Below are 18,736 nucleotides of genomic sequence, written 5' to 3'. Positions count from 1 at the left end.
AAAATGGGAGAAAAGGGGGGGTTTTGGGGTGAGAAATGGGGTTTTGGGGTCAGAAATGGGGTTTTTGGGGTCAGAAATGGGGTTTTGGGGTCAGAAATGGGGTTTTGGGGTGAGAAATGGGGTTTTGGGGTCAGTAATGGGGTTTTGGGGTCAGAAATGGGGTTTTTGGGGTCAGAAATGGGGTTTTGGGGTCAGTAATGGGGTTTTGGGGTCAGAAATGGGGCTTTTGGGGTCAGAAATGGGGTTTTGGGGTCGGTTATGGGGTTTTGGGGTCAGAAATGGGGTTTTAGGGTCTAAAATGGGGGAAATTGGGGGGGTTTTGGGGTCAGAAATGTGGATTTAGGGTTGGTAATCGGGTTATGGGGTCAATTATGGGGTTTTGGGGTCAGTAATGGGGTTTTGGCGATAGAAATGGGGTTTTAGGGTCAGAAATGGGGTTTTAGGGTCAGAAATGGGGTTTTGGGGTCAGAAATGGGGATTTGGGGTCAGAAATGGGGTTTTTGGGGTCAGTTATGGGGTTTTTGGGGTCAGAAATGGGGGGAAATGAGAGGGTTTTGGGGTTAGTTATAGGGTTTTGGGGTCAGAAATGGGGTTTTTGGGGTTAGTTATGGGGTTTAGGGGGGCAGTTGTGGGGTTTTGGGGTCAGAAATGGGGTTTTTTGGGTCAGAAATGGGGTTTTAGGGTCAGTAATGGGGTTTTGGGGTCAGTAATGGGGTTTTGGGGTCAGAAATGGGGTTTTGGGGTCAGAAATGGGGTTTTTGGGGTCAGTAATGGGGTTTGGGGATCAGAAGTGGGGATTTAGGGTCAGAAATGGGGTTTTGGGTCAATTATGGGGTTTTGGGGTCAGAAATGGGGTTTTGGGGTCAGTAATGGGGTTTTGGGGTCAGAAATGGGGTTTTGGGGTCAGAAATGGGGTTTTTGGGGTCAGAAATGGGGTTTTAGGGTCGGTTATGGGGTTTTGGGGTCAGAAATGGGGATTTAGGGTCAGAAATGGGGTTTTGGGGTCAGTAATGAGGTTTTTGGGTCAGTAATGGGGTTTTTGGGTCAGTAATGGGGTTTTGGGGTCACTAACAGGGTTTTGGGGTCAGTAATGGGGTTTTGGGGTCAGAAATGGGGTTTTAGGGTCAGAAATGGGGTTTTTGGGGTCAGAAATGGCGGAAATGGGGGTGTTTTGGGGTCAGAAATGTGGATTTAGGGTTGGTAATGGGGTTATGGGGTCAATTATGGGGTTTTAGGGTCAGTAATGGGGTTTTGGGGTCAGAAATGGGGTTTTAGGGTCAGAAATGGGGTTTTGGGGTCAGAAATGGGGTTTTGGGGTCAGTTATGAGGTTTTGGGGTCAGAAATGGGGTTTTGGGGTCAGTTATGGGGTTTTGGGGTCAGAAATGGGGTTTTAGGGTCAGAAATGGGGTTTTGGGGTCAGAAATGGGGTTTTAGGGTCAGTAATGGGGTTTTGGGGTCAGAAATGGGGTTTTGGGGTCAGAAATGGAGTTTTAGGGTCAGAAATGGGGTTTTGGGGTCAGAAATGGAGTTTTAGGGTCAGAAATGGGGTTTTGGGGTGAGAAATGGGGTTTTGGGGTCAGAAATGGGGATTTAGGGTCAGTTATGGGGTTTTTGGGGTCAGAAATGGGGTTTTTGGGGTTGGTTATGGGGTTTGGGGGGGCAGTTGTGGGGCTTTGGGGTCAGAAATGGGGTTTTGGGGTCAGTAATGGGGTTTTTGGGGTCAGAAATGGGGTTTTTGGGGTGAGAAATGGGGTTTTTGGGGTTCTTAATGGGGTTTGGGGCCTATTAATGGGATTTTTGGGGTTCTTAATGGGATTTTTGGGGTAATTATTGGGGTTTTTAGGGTTCTTAATAGGGTTTTGGGGTCGTTCTTCGGGTTTTAGGGTCAGAAATAGGGTTTTTGGGTTGATGAATGGTGTTTTTGGGCCTATTTATGGGGTTTTGGGGGTCATTCTTGGGGTTTTTGGGGCCTATTAATGGGATTTTTGAGGTTCTTAATGGGATTTTTGGGCCTATTTATGGTGGTTTTGGGGCTCTTTATGGGGTTTTTAATGGGATTTTGGGTTGTTTTGGGGGCTCTTAAGGAGTTTTTGGGGTCATTCTTGGGGTTTTTGGGCCTATTTATGGGATTTTTGGGGTTCTTAATGGGTTTTTTGGGCTTATTAATGGGGTTTTTGGGGTCATTCTTGGGGTTTTTGGGCTCTTAATGGGGTTTTTGGGGCTTTGAATGTTGTTTTGGGGTCTATTTATGGGGTTCTTGGGGCCTATTAATGGGATTTTTGGGGTTCTTAATGGGATTTTTGGGGTTCTTAATGGGGTTTTTGGGCCTATTTATGGTGGTTTTGGGGCTCTTTATGGGGTTTTTAATGGGGTTTTGGGGTGTTTTGTGGCTCTTTATGGGGTTTTTAGGGTTCTTAATGGGGTTTTTGGGTTGTTTTGGGGGCTCTTAAAGGGTTTTTGGGGTCATTCTTGGGGTTTTTGGGCCTATTAATGGGATTTTTGAGGTTCTTAATGGGGTTTTTGGGTTGTTTTGGGGCTATTTTTGGGGTTTTGGGGGTATTTATGTGGTTCTTAATGGGATTTTTGGGGTAATTAATGGGCTTTTTAGGGTTCTTAATAGGGTTTTGGGGTCGTTCTTCGGGTTTTAGGGTCAGAAATAGGGTTTTTGGGTTGATGAATGGTGTTTTTGGGCCTATTTATGGGGTTTTTGGGGTCATTCTTGGGGTTTTTGGGCCTATTAATGGGATTTTTGGGGTTCTTAATGGGGTTTTTGGGCCTATTAATGGGATTTTTGAGGTTCTTAATGGGTTTTTTGGGGTTTTTTGGGGTTTTTAATGGGTTTTTTGGGCCTATTTATGGGGTTTTTGGGGTCATTCTTGGGGTTTTGGGGCCTATTAATGGGATTTTTGAGGTTCTTAATGGGTTTTGGGGGCTCTTAATGGGGTTTTTGGGGTGTTTTGAGGGTTCTTAATGGGGTTTTTAGGGTTCTTAATGGGATTTTGGGGTATTTTTGGGGCTCTTAATGGGGTTTTTGGGGCTCTTAATGGTGTTTTTGGGCCTATTTATGGGGTTTTTAATGGGGTTTTGGGGCGTTTTTGGGGTTTTTTAGGGTTCTTAATGGGGTTTTGGGGTGTTTTGGGGCCTATTTATGGTGTTTTGGGGTCTCTTAATGGGATTTTTGGGCTAATTAATGGGGTTTTTGGGGTTCTTAAGGGCTCTTAATGTTGTTTTGGGGCCTATTTATGGTGTTTTTGGGCCTATTTATGGTGTTTTTGGGCCTATTTATGGGATTTTTGGGGTTCTTAATGGGGTTTTTGGGCCTATTTATGGTGGTTTTGGGGCTCTTTATGGGGTTTTTAATGGGGTTTTGGGGTGTTTTGGGGCTTATTAATGGTTTTTTTGTGGCTCTTAATGGGGTTTTTGGGTTGTTTTGGGGGCTCTTAAGGGGTTTTTGGGGTCATTCTTGGGGTTTTGGGGCCTATTAATGGGATTTCTGAGGTTCTTAATGGGTTTTTTGGGGCTCTTAATGGTGTTTTTGGGCCTATTTATGGTGGTTTTGGGGCTCTTTATAGGGTTTTTAATGGGGTTTTGGGGTGTTTTGGGGGCACTTAAGGGGTTTTTGGGGTCATTCTTGGGGTTTTTGGGGCCTATTAATGGCATTTTTGAGGTTCTTAATGGGTTTTTTGGGGCTCTTAATGGGGTTTTTGGGCTCTTAATGGTGTTTCAGGGCCTATTTATGGGGTTTTTAATGGGGTTTTGGGGTGTTTTTGGGGTTTTATAGGGTTCTTAATGGGGTTTTGGGGTGTTTTGGGGTTCTTAATGGGATTTTTAGGGTTCTTAATGGGGTTTTTGGGTTGTTTTGGGGGCTCTTAAGGGGTTTTTGGGGTCATTCTTGGGGTTTTGGGGCCTATTAATGGGTTTTTTGGGGTTCTTAATGGGTTTTTTGGGGTTCTTAATGGGGTTTTGGGGTGTTTTGGGGTTCTTAATGGGATTTTTGGGCCTATTTATGGTGGCTTTGGGGCTCTTTAATGGGGTTTTGGGGTGTTTTGGGGCTCTTTATGGGGTTTTTAATGGGGTTTTGGGGTGTTTTGGGGTTCTTAATGGGGTTTTTGGGGCTCTTAATGGGGTTTTGGGGTATTTTTGGGGCTTATTAATGGGGTTTTGGGGTTCTTAATGGGGTTTTTGGGTTGTTTTGGGGGCTCTTAAGGGGTTTTTGGGGTCATTCTTGGGGTTTTTGGGCCTATTAATGGGATTTTTGGGGCTCTTAATGGGGTTTTGTGGCTCTTAATGGGGTTTTTGGGGTGTTTTGGGGGCTCTTAAGGAGTTTTTGGGGTCATTCTTGGGGTTTTGGGGCCTATTAATGGGATTTTTGGGGTTCTTAATGGGTTTTTTGGGTTTCTTAATGGGTTTTTGGGGTTCTTAATGGGAATTTTGGGGTAATTAATGGGGTTTTTAGGGTTCTTAATAGGGTTTTGGGGTCGTTCTTTGGGTTTTAGGGTCAGAAATAGGGTTTTTGGGTTGATGAATGGTGTTTTTGGGCCTATTTATGGGGTTTTTGGGGTCATTCTTGGGGTTTTTGGGGCCTATTAATGGGATTTTTGGGGTTCTTAATGGGATTTTTAGGGTTCTTAATGGGGTTTTTGGGGCTATTAATGGGATTTTTAGGGTTCTTAATGGGGTTTTGGGGCCTATTAATGGGTTTTTTGAGGTTCTTAATGGGTTTTTGGGGCTCTTAATGGTGTTTTTGGGCCTATTTATAGGGTTTTTAATGGGGTTTTGGGGTTGTTTTGGGGGTATTTTTGGGGTTCTTAATGGTGTTTTTGGGCCTATTTATGGGATTTTTGGGGCTCTTAATGGGGTTTTGGGGCCTATTAATGGGGTTTTTGAGGTTCTTAATGGGTTTTTTGGGCCTATTTATGGGGTTTTTGGGGTCATTCTTGGGGTTTTTGGGGCCTATTAATGGGATTTTTGGGTTCTTAATGGGGTTTTTGGGGCTCTTAATGGTGTTTTTGGGCCTATTTATGGGGTTTTTAATGGGGTTTTGGGGCGTTTTTGGGGTTTTTTAGGGTTCTTAATGGGGTTTTTGGGTGTTTTGGGGCATATTAATGGTGTTTTGGGGTCTCTTAATGGGATTTTTGTGGCTAATTAATGGGGTTTTTGGGTTGTTTTGGGGGTTCTTAATGGGGTTTTTGGGGTCATTCTTGGTGTTTTTGGGGCCTATTAATGGGGTTTTTGAGGTTCTTAATGGGTTTTTTGGGCCTATTTATGGGGTTTTTGGGGTCATTCTTGGGGTTTTTGGGGCTCTTAATGGGGTTTTTGGGGTGTTTTGGGGGCTCTTAAGAGGTTTTTGGGGCTCTTAATGGGGTTTTGGGCTTATTTATGGGGTTTTTGGGGTAATTCTTGGGGTTTTTGGGGCCTATTTATGGGGTTTTTGGGGTCATTCTTGGGGTTTTTGGGCCTATTAATGGGATTTTTGAGGTTCTTAATGGGATTTTTGGGCCTATTTATGGTGGTTTTGGGCCTATTTATGGGGTTTTTAATGGGGTTTTGGGGTGTTTTGGGGTCTCTTAATGGTTTTTTTGGGGTTCTTAATGGGGTTTTTGGGTTGTTTTGGGGGCTCTTAAGGGGTTTTTGGGGTCATTCTTGGGGTTTTTGGGCCTATTAATGGGATTTTTGAGGTTCTTAATGGTTTTTTTGGGGCTTATTAATGGGGTTTTGGGGCTCTTAATGGGGTTTTTGGGGTGTTTTGAGGGTTCTTAATGGAGTTTTTAGGGTTCTTAATGGGGTTTTGGGGTGTTTTGGGGTTCTTAATGGGGTTTTTGGGGCTATTAATGGTGTTTTTGGGCCTATTTATGGGGTTTTTAATGGGGTTTTGGGGTGTTTTTGGGGTTTTTTAGGGTTCTTAATGGGGTTTTGGGGTGTTTTGGGGCCTATTTATGGTGTTTTGGGGTCTCTTAATGGTGTTTTGGGGTCTCTTAATGGGGTTTTTGGGGTTCTTAAGGGCTCTTAATGTTGTTTTGGGGCCTATTTATGGTGTTTTCGGGCCTATTTATGGTGTTTTTGGGCCTATTTATGGGGTTTTTGGGGTCATTCTTGGGGTTTTTGGGGCCTATTAATGGGATTTTTGAGGTTCTTAATGGTTTTTTTGGGGTTCTTAATGGGGTTTTTGGGCCTATTTATAGTGGTTTTGGGGCTCTTTATGGGGTTTTTAATGGGGTTTTGGGGTGTTTTGAGGTTCTTAATGGGATTTTTAGGGTTCTTAATGGGGTTTTTGGGTTGTTTTGGGGGTATTTTTGGGGTTCTTAATGGGTATTTTGGGGTTCTTAATAGGATTTTGGGGTGTTTTGGGGCTTATTAATGGGGTTTTGGGGGTGCTTAATGGGATTTTTGGGCTTATTAATGGGGTTTTTGGGGTCATTCTTGGGGTTTTTGGGGCTCTTAATGGTTTTTTGGGGTGTTTTGGAGGTTCTTAATGGGGTTTTTGGGTTGTTTTGGGGGTATTTTTGGGGTTCTTAATGGGATTTTTGGGGTCATTCTTGGGATTTTTGGGCCTATTAATGGGATTTTTGAGGTTCTTAATGGGTTTTTTGGGGTTTTTAATGGGATTTTTGGGTTGAAAATGGTGTTTTTCGCTCTCACCCCAGCTCCCTGAAGGGCACCTCGAACTCCAGCTCCTCCTTGGTCAGCGCCTCCACCTTCTCAATGAAGTTCTTAAAGGCCGTTTTCAGCTTGTGCCGCATCTCACGCTCCATCTGAGCGTCAAAAACCCCATTAAAACCCATAGAAACCCCATTAAAACCCCATAAGAACGCTATTAGAAACACCATTAAAAACCCCATAGAAACCCCATAAGAACCCCATTAAAAACCCCATTAAAACCCCATAGAAACCCCATAAAACCCCATAGAAACCCCATAAAACCCCATTAAACCCCATTAAGAGCCCCATAGAAATCCCATTGGCTTCGACCCCATTAAAAACCCCGTAAGGGGCCTATAAAGGAGCCTCCCCATAGACCCCATATCCCCCCATAGACCCCATATCCCCCCCCATAGACCCCATATCTCCCCCCATATCTCCCCATAGACCCCATATCCCCCCATAGACACCATATACCCTCATATCCCCCCATAGACCCTATATCCCCCCAAAGACCCCATATCTCCCCCCATAGACCCCATATCTCCCCCCATAGACCCCATATCCCCCCATATCTCCCCCCATAGACCCCATATACCCCCTCATCTCCCCCCATAGACCCCATATATCCCCCCATAGACCCCCATAGACCCAATATCTCCCCCCATAGACCCCATATACCCCCTCATCTCCCCCCATAGACCCCATATACCCCCCTATCTCCCCTCATATCCCCCCATATCCCCCCATAGACCCCATATATCCCCTTATATACCTCCACAGACCCCATATCTCCCCCCATATCCCCTCTATATCCCCTTATATACCCCCATAGACCCCATAATCCCCTATTGACCCCATATACCCCCATATCTCCCCCCATATCACCCCTATTGACCCTATATCCCCCCATATCCCCCTTAAATCCCCCCACAGACCCCATATAACACCCTATCTCCCCCCTATCTCCCCCCATAGACCCCATATCTCCATATACCCCCATATCCCCCCTATCTCCCCTCATATCCCCCCATAGACACCATATCCCCCCATATCCCCCTTAAATCCCCCCATATCCCCCCATAGACCCCCTAAATCCCCCCCATAGACCCCATAACCCCCCTATCTCCCCCCATAGACCTCATCTCCCCCATATCCCCCCCATATCCCACTACTGACCCCATATACCCCCATATCTCCCCCCATATCCACCCTATATCCCCTTATATACCCCCATAGACCCCATATCCCCCCATAGACCCCCTATATCCCCTTATATCCCCCCATAGACCCCATATCTCCCCCTATATCCCCCCATAGACCCCATATACCCCCACATATCCCCCCATAGACCCCCATATCTCCCCCCATATCTCCCCCCTATATCCCCCCATATCCCCCCATAGACCCCATAGACCCCCATATCTCCCCCATATCCCCCCATAGACCCCATAGATCCCCCTATCTCCCCCCATATACCCCATAGACCACATATACCCCCATATCTCCCCCCATACCCCATATAGACCCCATATCTCCCCTCATATCCCCCCATATCCCCCTATTGACCCCATATCCCCCCATATCTCCCCCCTATTGACCCCATAGACCCCATATCTCCCCCCATAGACCCTATAGATCCCATAGACCCCATATAACCTGCTCGGCGTATAGGTCGTCCCTGTCGTGCATGTGCTGGTGCTTGCCCCATAGACCCCATATCTCCCCCCACAGACCCCATAGACCCCATATCCCCCCATATCTCCCCCCTATATCCCCCCATAGACCCCATATCCCCCCTATATCCCCTTATATCCCCCCATAGACCCCATATCTCCCCATAGACCCCCTATATCCCCTCATATCACCCCATATACCCCATATAATCCCATATCCCCCCATATACCCCATAGACCCCATATAGACCCTATATAAACCCCATATAACCTGCTCGGCGTATAGGTCGTCCCTGTCGTGCATGTGCTGGTGTTTGCCCAGGTCTGTTGTGATCTCTCCCACCTCGGTGTAGAACTGAACGTCCGTGTGTCGCTTCTTGCCAAACATGATGGCGTTCTGGGGCGAAAACACCCAAAATTGGTCAAAAATGAGCCAAAATACCATTAAAATGGGACAAAATAACATAGAAATGAGCCAGAATGCCATTAAAATGGGGCAAAATACCATAGAAATGACTGAAATCCCATAGAAATGAGCCAAAATCCCATTAAAATGAGCCAAAATCCCATTGAAATAAGACAAAATCCCATAGAAATGGACAAAAATCCCATTAAAATGGGCCCAAATCCCATAGAAATGACTGAAATCCCATAGAAAGGAGACAAAATCCCATTAAAATGAGCCATAATCCCATTAAAATAAGACAAAATCCCATTAAAATGGACAAAAATCCCATTAAAATGGGCCCAAATCCCATAGAAATGACTGAAATCCCATTAAAATGGGCCAAAATCCCATAGAAATGAGCCAAAATCCCATAGAAATGGGCCAAAATCCCATAGAAATGACTGAAATCCCATTAAAATGGGCCAAAATCCCATTAAAATGAGCCATAATCCCATTAAAATGGGCCCAAATCCCATTAAAATAAGACAAAATACCATTAAAATGGACAAAAATCCCATTAAAATGGGCCAAAATCCCATAGAAATGACTGAAATCCCATTAAAATGAGCCAAAATCCCATTAAAATGAGCCAAAATCCCATTAAAATGAGGCAAAATCCCATTAAAATGAGCCAAAATCCCATTAAAATGAGCCAAAATCCCATTAAAATGGGCCAAAATCCCATTAAAACGAGGCAAAATACCATTAAAATGAGCCAAAATCCCATTAAAATTGGCCAAAATCCCATTAAAATGGGCCCAAATCCCATAGAAATGACTGAAATCCCATAGAAATGAGCCAAAATCCCATAGAAATGAGCTAAAATCCCATAGAAATGAGCCAAAATCCCATTAAAACGAGCCAAAATGCCATTAAAATGGGCAAAAATCCCATTAAAATGGGCCAAAATCCCATTAAAGTGGGCCAAAAATCCCATTAAAATGAGATAAAATCCCATTAAAATGAGCCAAAATCCCATAGAAATGACTGAAATCCCATTAAAATGAGGCAAAATGCCATTAAAATGGGCCAAAATACCATTAAAATGGGCCAAAATCCCATAGAAATGAGCTAAAATACCATTAAAATGCACCAAAATCCCATAGAAATGGGCCAAAAAGAGCCTAAATCCCATAGAAATGACTGAAATCCCATAGAAATAACTGAAATCCCATTAAAAAATGCCATTAAAATGAGCCAAAATCCCATTAAAATGGGACAAAATACCATAGAAATGAGCCAAAATCCCATTGAAATGGGCCCAAATCCCATAGAAATGACTGAAATCCCATTAAAATGAACCAAAATCCCATTAAAATGGGCGAAAATCCCATTAAAATGAGGCAAAATACCATTAAAATGGACAAAAATCCCATTAAAATGAGCCAAAATCCCATTAAAGTAAGACAAAATACCATTAAAATGGACAAAATACCATTAAAATGGGCCAAAATCCCATAGAAATGGCTGAAATCCCATATAAATGAGCCAAAAAGAGCCCAAATCCCATAGAAATGGGCCAAAATCCCATAGAAATGGGCCAAAAAGAGCCTAAATCCCATAGAAATGACTGAAATCCCATAGAAATGAGCCAAAATGCCATTAAAATGAGCCCAAATCCCATTAAAAAGAGCCATAATCCCACTAAAATGAGCTAAAATCCCATTAAAATGGGACAAAATACCATTAAAATGGGCCAAAATCCCATAGAAATGACTGAAATCCCATTAAAATGAGACAAAATCCCATTAAAATGTGACAAAATCCCATTAAAATGAGGCAAAATACCATTAAAATGGGCCAAAATCCCATAGAAATGACTGAAATCCCATAGAAATGGGCCAAAATCCCATTAAAATGAGCCAAAATCCCATAGAAATGACTGAAATCCCATTAAAATGAGCCAAAATCCCATTAAAATGGGCCAAAATCCTATAGAAATGACTGAAATCCCATTAAAATGGGCCAAAATGCCATTAAAATGGGCCAAAATCCCATAGAAATGGCTGAAATCCCATAGAAATGAGCCCAAATCCCATAGAAATGAGCCCAATTCCCATAGAAATGGCTGAAATCCCATTAAAATGAGCCAAAATGCCATTAAAATGGACAAAAATCCCATTAAAATGGGCCCAAATCCCATAGAAATGACTGAAATCCCATAGAAAAGAGACAAAATCCCATAGAAATGAGCCCAAATCCCATTAAAATGTGACAAAATCCCATAGAAATGAGCCCAAATCCCATTAAAATGTGACAAAATCCCATAAAAACCCCAAAATGACCCAAAATGGCCCCAAATGACCCCAAATGGCCCCATACTTTCAACTGGAAGAACTGCACAACAATCATCACCAAAGACCCCAAAAAACCCCAAAATAACCCCAAAAAACCCCCCAAACCCCCCAAAGGCCCCCAAAACATGACCCTAAAAACACCCTAAAATGATCAAAAAGCCCCAAAATGACCCAAAATGGCCCCAAATTAACCAAAATTGTCCCATATCACCCTGTACTTTGAGTTGGAAGAGCCACAACACGATCACCACCAAAGACTTCAAAAACCCCCAAAATGACCCCAAAAATGACCCTAAAACCCCTCAAAACTACCCCAAAACCACCCTAAAATGGTCAAAAAGCCCAAAAACACCCCAAAATTGCCCAAATCAACTCAAAATGTCCCCAAATTACCCAAAATGGCCCCATATCTTGAGCTTTTAGAGCCATACAATGATCATTGACGAATCCCCTAAAACGACCCCCAAAAACACCCAAAATAACCCCAAAAAACCCCCCAAAAACCCCAAAAAACGACCCCCAAAACACCCTAAAATGGTCAAAAAGCCCCAAAACGCCCCAAAATTGCCCAAATCGGGCGGATTTAGCCCCAAACCTTGAGGTGGAAATGGAGCACGATGATCATCTCCCCATCGCCAAGAACCCCAAAATGACCCCAAAAAACCCAAAAAATGATCCTAAAAACCCTAAAAACTACCCCAAAAACACCCTAAAATGATCAAAAAGCCCCAAAATGCCTCAAAATTGCCCAAATTGGGTGGATTTTGACCCAAAATGACCCATAAAGGCCTCATACTTTCAACTGGAAGAGCCACATGATGATCATCTTCGAAGCCCCAAAAACCCTAAAATGACCCCCAAAAACCCCCCAAAAAACCCCAAAATACCAAAAAAACAACCCCAAAACACCCTAAAATGATCAAAAAGCCCCAAAATGACCCAAAATGGCCCCAAATTAACCAAAATTAACCAAAATTGTCCCATATCACCCTGTACTTTGAGCTGGAAGAGCCACAACACAATCACCACCAAAGACCCCAAAAACCCCCAAAATGACCCCAAAAACACCCTAAAATGGTCAAAAAGCACCAAAACACCCCAAAATTACCCAAATCAACCCAAAATGTCCCAAAATTAACCAAAATGGCCCCATATCCTGAGCTTTTAGAGCCATACAATGATCATTGATGAATCCCCTAAAACGACCCCAAAAAACACCCAAAAAACCCAAAAAAACCCCAAAAAAACCCAGAAAAAAAAACCAAAAAGGACCAGAAATGGTCAAAAAGCCCCAAAATTGCCCAAAATTGCCCAAAATTATACAAAATGGCCCCATACTTTTTACTGGAAGAGCACTATGATGATCATCTCCAAAGCCCCAAAAAACCTCAAAATGACCCCAAAAATAGCCCAAAAAACCCCCAAAAAATCACAAAAAACCACCCCAAAAAAGACCAGAAATGGTCAAAAAGCCCCAAAATGACCCAAAGTTGCCCAAATCAAGTGGATTTTGGCCCAAAATGACCCAAAATGGCCCCATATCACCACATACTTTCAACTGGAAGAGCCACATGATGATCATCTTCGAAGCCCCAAAAACCCTAAAATGACCCCAAAAAACCCCCCCAAAAAACCCTAAAACCCCCAAAAAACGACCCACAAAAAACCCTAAAATGATCAAAAAGCCCCAAAACGCCCCAAAATTGCCCAAATCGGTCAGATTTAGCCCCAAACCTTGAGGTGGAAATGCAGCACGATGATCATCTCCAAACACTGCCAAGAACCCCAAAATGACCCCAAAAAACCCCCCAAGCCCCCCAAAATGACCCTAAAAACCCTAGAAATGACCCCAAAAAACACCCTAAAATGATCAAAAAGCCCCAAAATGACCCAAAATTGCCCAAATTGGGTGGATTTTGACCCAAAATGACCCATAAAGGCCTCATACTTTCAGCTGGAAGAGCCACATGATGATCATCTTCAAAGCCCCAAAAACCCTAAAATGACCCCCAAAACCCCCCCAAAAAACCCCAAAATACCAAAAAAACAACCCCCAAAACACCCTAAAATGATCAAAAAGCCCCAAAATGACCCAAAATTGCCCAAATTGGGTGGATTTTGACCCAAAATGACCCATAAAGGCCTCATACTTTCTACTGGAAGAGCCACATGATGATCAACTTCAAAGCCCCAAAAAAACCCTTAAAAACCCCCAAAACCCTAAAATACCAAAAAAACAACCCCAAAACACCCTAAAATGCTCAAAAAGCCCCAAAACACCCCAAAATTGCCCAAATCTGGCGGATTTTGCCCCAAACCTTGAGGTGGAAATGGAGCACGATGATCATCTCCAAACACTGCCAAGAACCCCAAAATGACCCCCAAAAAACCCCCCAAGCCCCCCAAAATGACCCTAAAAACCCTAGAAATGACCCCAAAAAACACCCTAAAATGATCAAAAAGCCCCAAAATGACCCAAAATTGCCCAAATTGGGTGGATTTTGACCCAAAATGACCCATAAAGGCCTCATACTTTCTACTGGAAGAGCCACATGACGATCATCTTCAAAGCCCCAAAAAACCCCTTAAAAACCCCAAAATACCAAAAAGCAACCCCAAAACACCCTAAAATGATCAAAAAGCCCCAAAACGCCCCCAAATTGCCCAAATCGGGCAGATTTAGCCCCAAACCTTGAGGTGGAAATGGAGCACGATGATCATCTCCAAACACCGCCAAGAACCCCAAAATGACCCCAAAAAACCCAAAAAATGATCCTAAAAACCCTAAAAACTACCCCAAAAACACCCTAAAATGATCAAAAAGCCCCAAAATGCCTCAAAATTGCCCAAATTGGGTGGATTTTGACCCAAAATGACCCATAAAGGCCTCATACTTTCAACTGGAAGAGCCACATGACGATCATCTTCAAAGCCCCAAAAAACCCCTTAAAAACCCCAAAAACCCCCCAAAAAACCCCAAAATACCAAAAAAACAACCCCCAAAACTACCTAAAATGGTCAAAAAGCCCCAAAACGCCCCAAAATTGCCCAAATTGGGCGGATTTAGCCCCAAACCTTGTGGTGGAAATGCAGCATGATGATCATCTCCCCATCGCCAAGAACCCCAAAATGACCCCAAAAAACCCCAAAAATGACCCCCAAAACCCTAAAAGCTACCCCAAAAACACCCTAAAATGATCAAAAAGCCCCAAAATGACCCAAAATTGCCCAAAATGTCCCAAAATTGCCCAAAATGATCCAAAATGGCCCCATATTTTTTACTGGAAAAGCACCATGATGATCATCTCCAAAGCCCCAAAAAACCTCAAAATGACCCCAAAAATAACCCAAAAAACCCCCAAAAAATCACAAAAAACCACCCCAAAAAAGACCAGAAATGGTCAAAAAGCCCCAAAATGACCCAAAGTTGCCCAAATCAAGTGGATTTTGGCCCAAAATGACCCAAAATGGCCCCATATCACCACATACTTTCAACTGGAAGAGCCACATGATGATCATCTCCAAAGCCCCAAAAACCCTAAAATGACCCCCAAAAACCCCCCAAAAAACCCCAAAAAACCAAAAAAACAACCCCAAAACACCCTAAAATGCTCAAAAAGCCCCAAAACGCCCCAAAATTGCCCAAATCGGGCGGATTTAGCCCCAAACCTTGAGGTGGAAATGCAGCACGATGATCATCTCCAAACACCGCCAAGAACCGCAAAATGACCCCAAAAAACCCCAAAATGATCCCAAAAAACCCCAAAAATGATCCTAAAGACCCCAAAAATTACCCCAAAAACACCCTAAAATGATCAAATAGCCCCAAAATGTCCCAAAATGTCCCAAAATGATCCAAAATGGCCGCATACTTTTTACTCGAAGAGCACTATGATGATCATCTCCAAAGCCCCAAAGAATCTCAAAATGACCCCAAAAATAACCCAAAAAACCCCCAAAAAATCACAAAAAACCACCCCAAAAAAGACCAGAAATGGTTAAAAAGCCCCAAAACGCCCCAAAATTGCCCAAATCAAGTGGATTTTGGCCCAAAATGACCCAAAATGGCCCCATATCACCACATACTTTCAACTGGAAGAGCCACATGATGATCATCTTCGAAGCCCCAAAAACCCTAACATGACCACAAAAAACACCCCCAAAAAACCCTAAAACCCCCAAAAAACGACCCCCAAAACACCCTAAAATGCTCAAAAAGCCCCAAAACACCCCAAAATTGCCCAAATCGGGCGGATTTAGCCCCAAACCTTGAGGTGGAAATGCAGCACGATGATCATCTCCAAACACCGCCAAGAACCCCAAAATGACCCCCAAAAAACCCCCCAATCCCCCCAAAATGACCCTAAAAACCCTAGAAATGACCCCAAAAAACACCCTAAAATGATCAAAAAGCCCCAAAATGACCCAAAATTGCCCAAAATGTCCCAAAATTGCCCAAAATGATCCAAAATGGCCGCATACTTTTTACTCGAAGAGCACTATGATGATCATCTACAAAGCCCCAAAGAATCTCAAAATGACCCCAAAAATAACCCAAAAAACCCCCAAAAAATCACAAAAAACCACCCCAAAAAAGACCAGAAATGGTTAAAAAGCCCCAAAACGCCCCAAAATTGCCCAAATCAAGTGGATTTTGGCCCAAAATGACCCAAAATGGCCCCATATCACCACATACTTTCAACTGGAAGAGCCACATGATGATCATCTTCGAAGCCCCAAAAACCCTAAAATGACCCCAAAACCCCCCCCCAAAAAACCCTAAAACCCCCAAAAAACAACCCCCAAAACACCCTAAAATGATCAAAAAGCCCCAAATTGCCCCAAAATTGCCCAAATCGGGCGGATTTTGCCCCAAACCTTGAGGTGGAAATGCAGCACGATGATCATCTCCAAACACCGCCAAGAACCCCAAAATGACCCCAAAAAACCCAAAAAATGATCCTAAAAACCCTAAAAACTACCCCAAAAACACCCTAAAATGATCAAAAAGCCCCAAAATGACCCAAAATAGCCCAAAATGTCCCCAAATGATCCAAAATGGCCCCATATCTTGAGCTTTTAGAGCCATACAATGATCATTGACGAATCCCCTAAAATGACCCCCAAAAACACCCAAAATTACCCCAAAAAACCCCCCCAAAACCCCAAAAAACGACCCCCAAAACACCCTAAAATGGTCAAAAAGCCCCAAAACACCCCAAAATTGCCCAAATCGGGCGGATTTAGCCCCAAACCTTGAGGCGGAAATGGAGCACGATGATCATCTCCAAACACCGCCAAGAACCGCAAAATGACCTCAAAAAACCCCAAAAATGACCCCAAAAAAGACCCTAAAACCCCTAAAAACTACCCGAAAAACACCCTAAAATGGTCAAAAAGCCCCAAAATGACCCAAAATAGCCCAAAATGTCCCAAAATTGCCCAAAATGATCCAAAATGGCCCCATACTTTTTACTGGAAAAGCACCATGATGATCATCTCCAAAGCCCCAAAAAACCTCAAAATGACCCCAAAAATAACCCAAAAAACCCCCAAAAAATCACAAAAAACCACCCCAAAAAAGACCAGAAATGGTTAAAAAGCCCCAAAATGACCCAAAGTTGCCCAAATCAAGTGGATTTTGGCCCAAAATGACCCAAAATGGCCCCATATCACCACATACTTTCAACTGGACGAGCCACATGATGATCATCTTCGAAGCCCCAAAAACCCTAAAGTGACCCCAAAAAACCCCCCAAAAAACCCCAAAAAACCAAAAAAACAACCCCAAAACACCCTAAAATGCTCAAAAAGCCCCAAAACGCCCCAAAATTGCCCAAATCGGGCGGATTTAGCCCCAAACCTTGAGGTGGAAATGCAGCACGATGATCATCTCCAAACACCGCCAAGAACCGCAAAATGACCTCAAAAAACCCCAAAATGATCCTAAAAACCCCCAAAACTACCCCAAAAACACCCTAAAATGATCAAATAGCCCCAAAATGACCCAAAATTGCCCAAAATGACTCAAAAAGACCAAAAATGGCCCAAAATGACCCCATACTTTGAACTGGAAGAGCACCATGACCACCATTGGCAAAGACCCCAAAAAACCCCCAAAAACATCAGAAAAATGCCCTAAAAAAACCAGAAATGGTCAAAAAGCCCCAAAATGACCCAAAATTGACCAAATTGGGTGGATTTTGACCCAAAATGACCCAAAAAGTCCCCGTATTTGAACTGGAAGAGCACTATGACCATCATCTCCGAAGCCCCAAAGAACCCCAAAATGACCCCAAAAAACCCCCCCAAACCCCCAAAAAATGACCACAAAACACCCTAAAATGATCAAAAAGCCCCAAAACACCCCAAAATTGCCCAAATCCGTCGGATTTAGCCCCAAACCTTGAGGTGGAAATGGAGCACGATGATCATCTCCCCGTCGCAGGGCTGGAACACGGCGTGTTTAATGTTGTTGTATAGGATGTCCACCTTGTCCCCACGCACCGACGTGAACCTGAAGCCTAATTAATTAATTAAGCTGATTAATGAGATGCTAATTAAGGGAATGCTAATTTACGATATGCTAATTAAGTGGGTGCTAATTAATGAGTGTGGGGTAATTAATGAGGGTGTTACGAGGCCCAAACTAGGCCCTAAATCCCTTCAAGGCCTACTTATATGATATCATAAAGACCTAATTAATGGCCATTAATTAATTAATTAGAGGTTAATGAGACTCTAGATGCTAATTAAGGGATTGCTAATTAATGATATGCTAATTAATGATATGCTAATTAATGAGTGTGGGGTCATTAATGAGGGCGTTACAAGGCCCAAACTAGGCCCTAAATCCCTTCAAGGCCTACTTGCATGACGACAGAGCCTTAATTAATGGCCATTAATTAATTAATTAGAGGTTAATGAGACTCTAGATGCTAATTAAGGGATTGCTAATTAATGATGTGCTAATTAATGGGATGCTAATTAATGAGTGTAGGGTCGTTAATGAGGGGGTTTTGAGGCCCAAACTAGGCCCTAAATCCTTTCAAGGCCTACTTCTATGATGGCATAAAGAGATAATTAATAACCATTAATTAATTAATAAGGGGATAATGAGACTCTAGATGCTAATTAATGAGATGCTAATTAATGAGATACTAATTAATGGGGTGCTAATTAATTGGGGTGGGTCATTAATGAGGTAGTTTTGAGGCCCAAACGAGGCCCTAAATCCCTTCAAGGCCTACTTCAATGATGGCATATAATGGACCCCAAAACCCCCATTCCTCACCCCAAAAGGACCCCAAAATCCCCCTTTTTGACCCCAAAATGCCCCTTTCTGACCACAAATCCTCCTTTATGACCCCATAAGGACCCCAAAATCCCCATTTCTGACCCCATAAATGACCCCATTAACCCCAACCCTGACCCCATAATCAACCCCATAAATGACCCCAAAAAACCATCCTTGACCCCATTAAAGACCCCAAAACTCCAACCCTGACCCCATAAACAACCCCATAACTGACCCCACATCCCCCTTTCCAACCCCAAAAGGACCCCAAAACCCCTCTTTCTGACCCCAAAAAGACCCCGACCCCATAACCAACCCCATAACCGACCCCATAACCGACACCATAGCTGCTCCTATAGCTGACCCTATAACCAACCC

At 43.3% G+C, this 18,736-nt stretch overlaps 1 protein-coding gene across 16 annotated transcripts in view; it reads right to left on the bottom strand.

Moving 5' to 3' along the window:
* Positions 1 to 18,736, bottom strand: part of SUPT16H (SPT16 homolog, facilitates chromatin remodeling subunit) — a 113,240-nt gene that overhangs the window by 27,829 nt on the left and 66,675 nt on the right. For all 16 annotated transcript variants that reach the window (XM_085534807.1, XM_085534803.1, XM_085534809.1 and 13 more), the window contains 3 exons: positions 17,467 to 17,585; positions 8,588 to 8,713; positions 6,641 to 6,753 (listed from right to left, as the gene is read on the bottom strand). In XM_085534807.1, coding sequence (XP_085390933.1) covers positions 6,641 to 6,753; positions 8,588 to 8,713; positions 17,467 to 17,585 — 358 coding nt within the window. The remainder of the gene's footprint in view (positions 1 to 6,640; positions 6,754 to 8,587; positions 8,714 to 17,466; positions 17,586 to 18,736) is intronic.

This window comes from Coturnix japonica, unplaced genomic scaffold (assembly GCF_054131305.1).
Source record: "Coturnix japonica strain WE unplaced genomic scaffold, WE-NBRP24 Scf100, whole genome shotgun sequence".
Lineage (NCBI taxonomy): Eukaryota > Metazoa > Chordata > Aves > Galliformes > Phasianidae > Coturnix > Coturnix japonica.
This window is presented reverse-complemented; position numbering and strand designations above follow the sequence as displayed.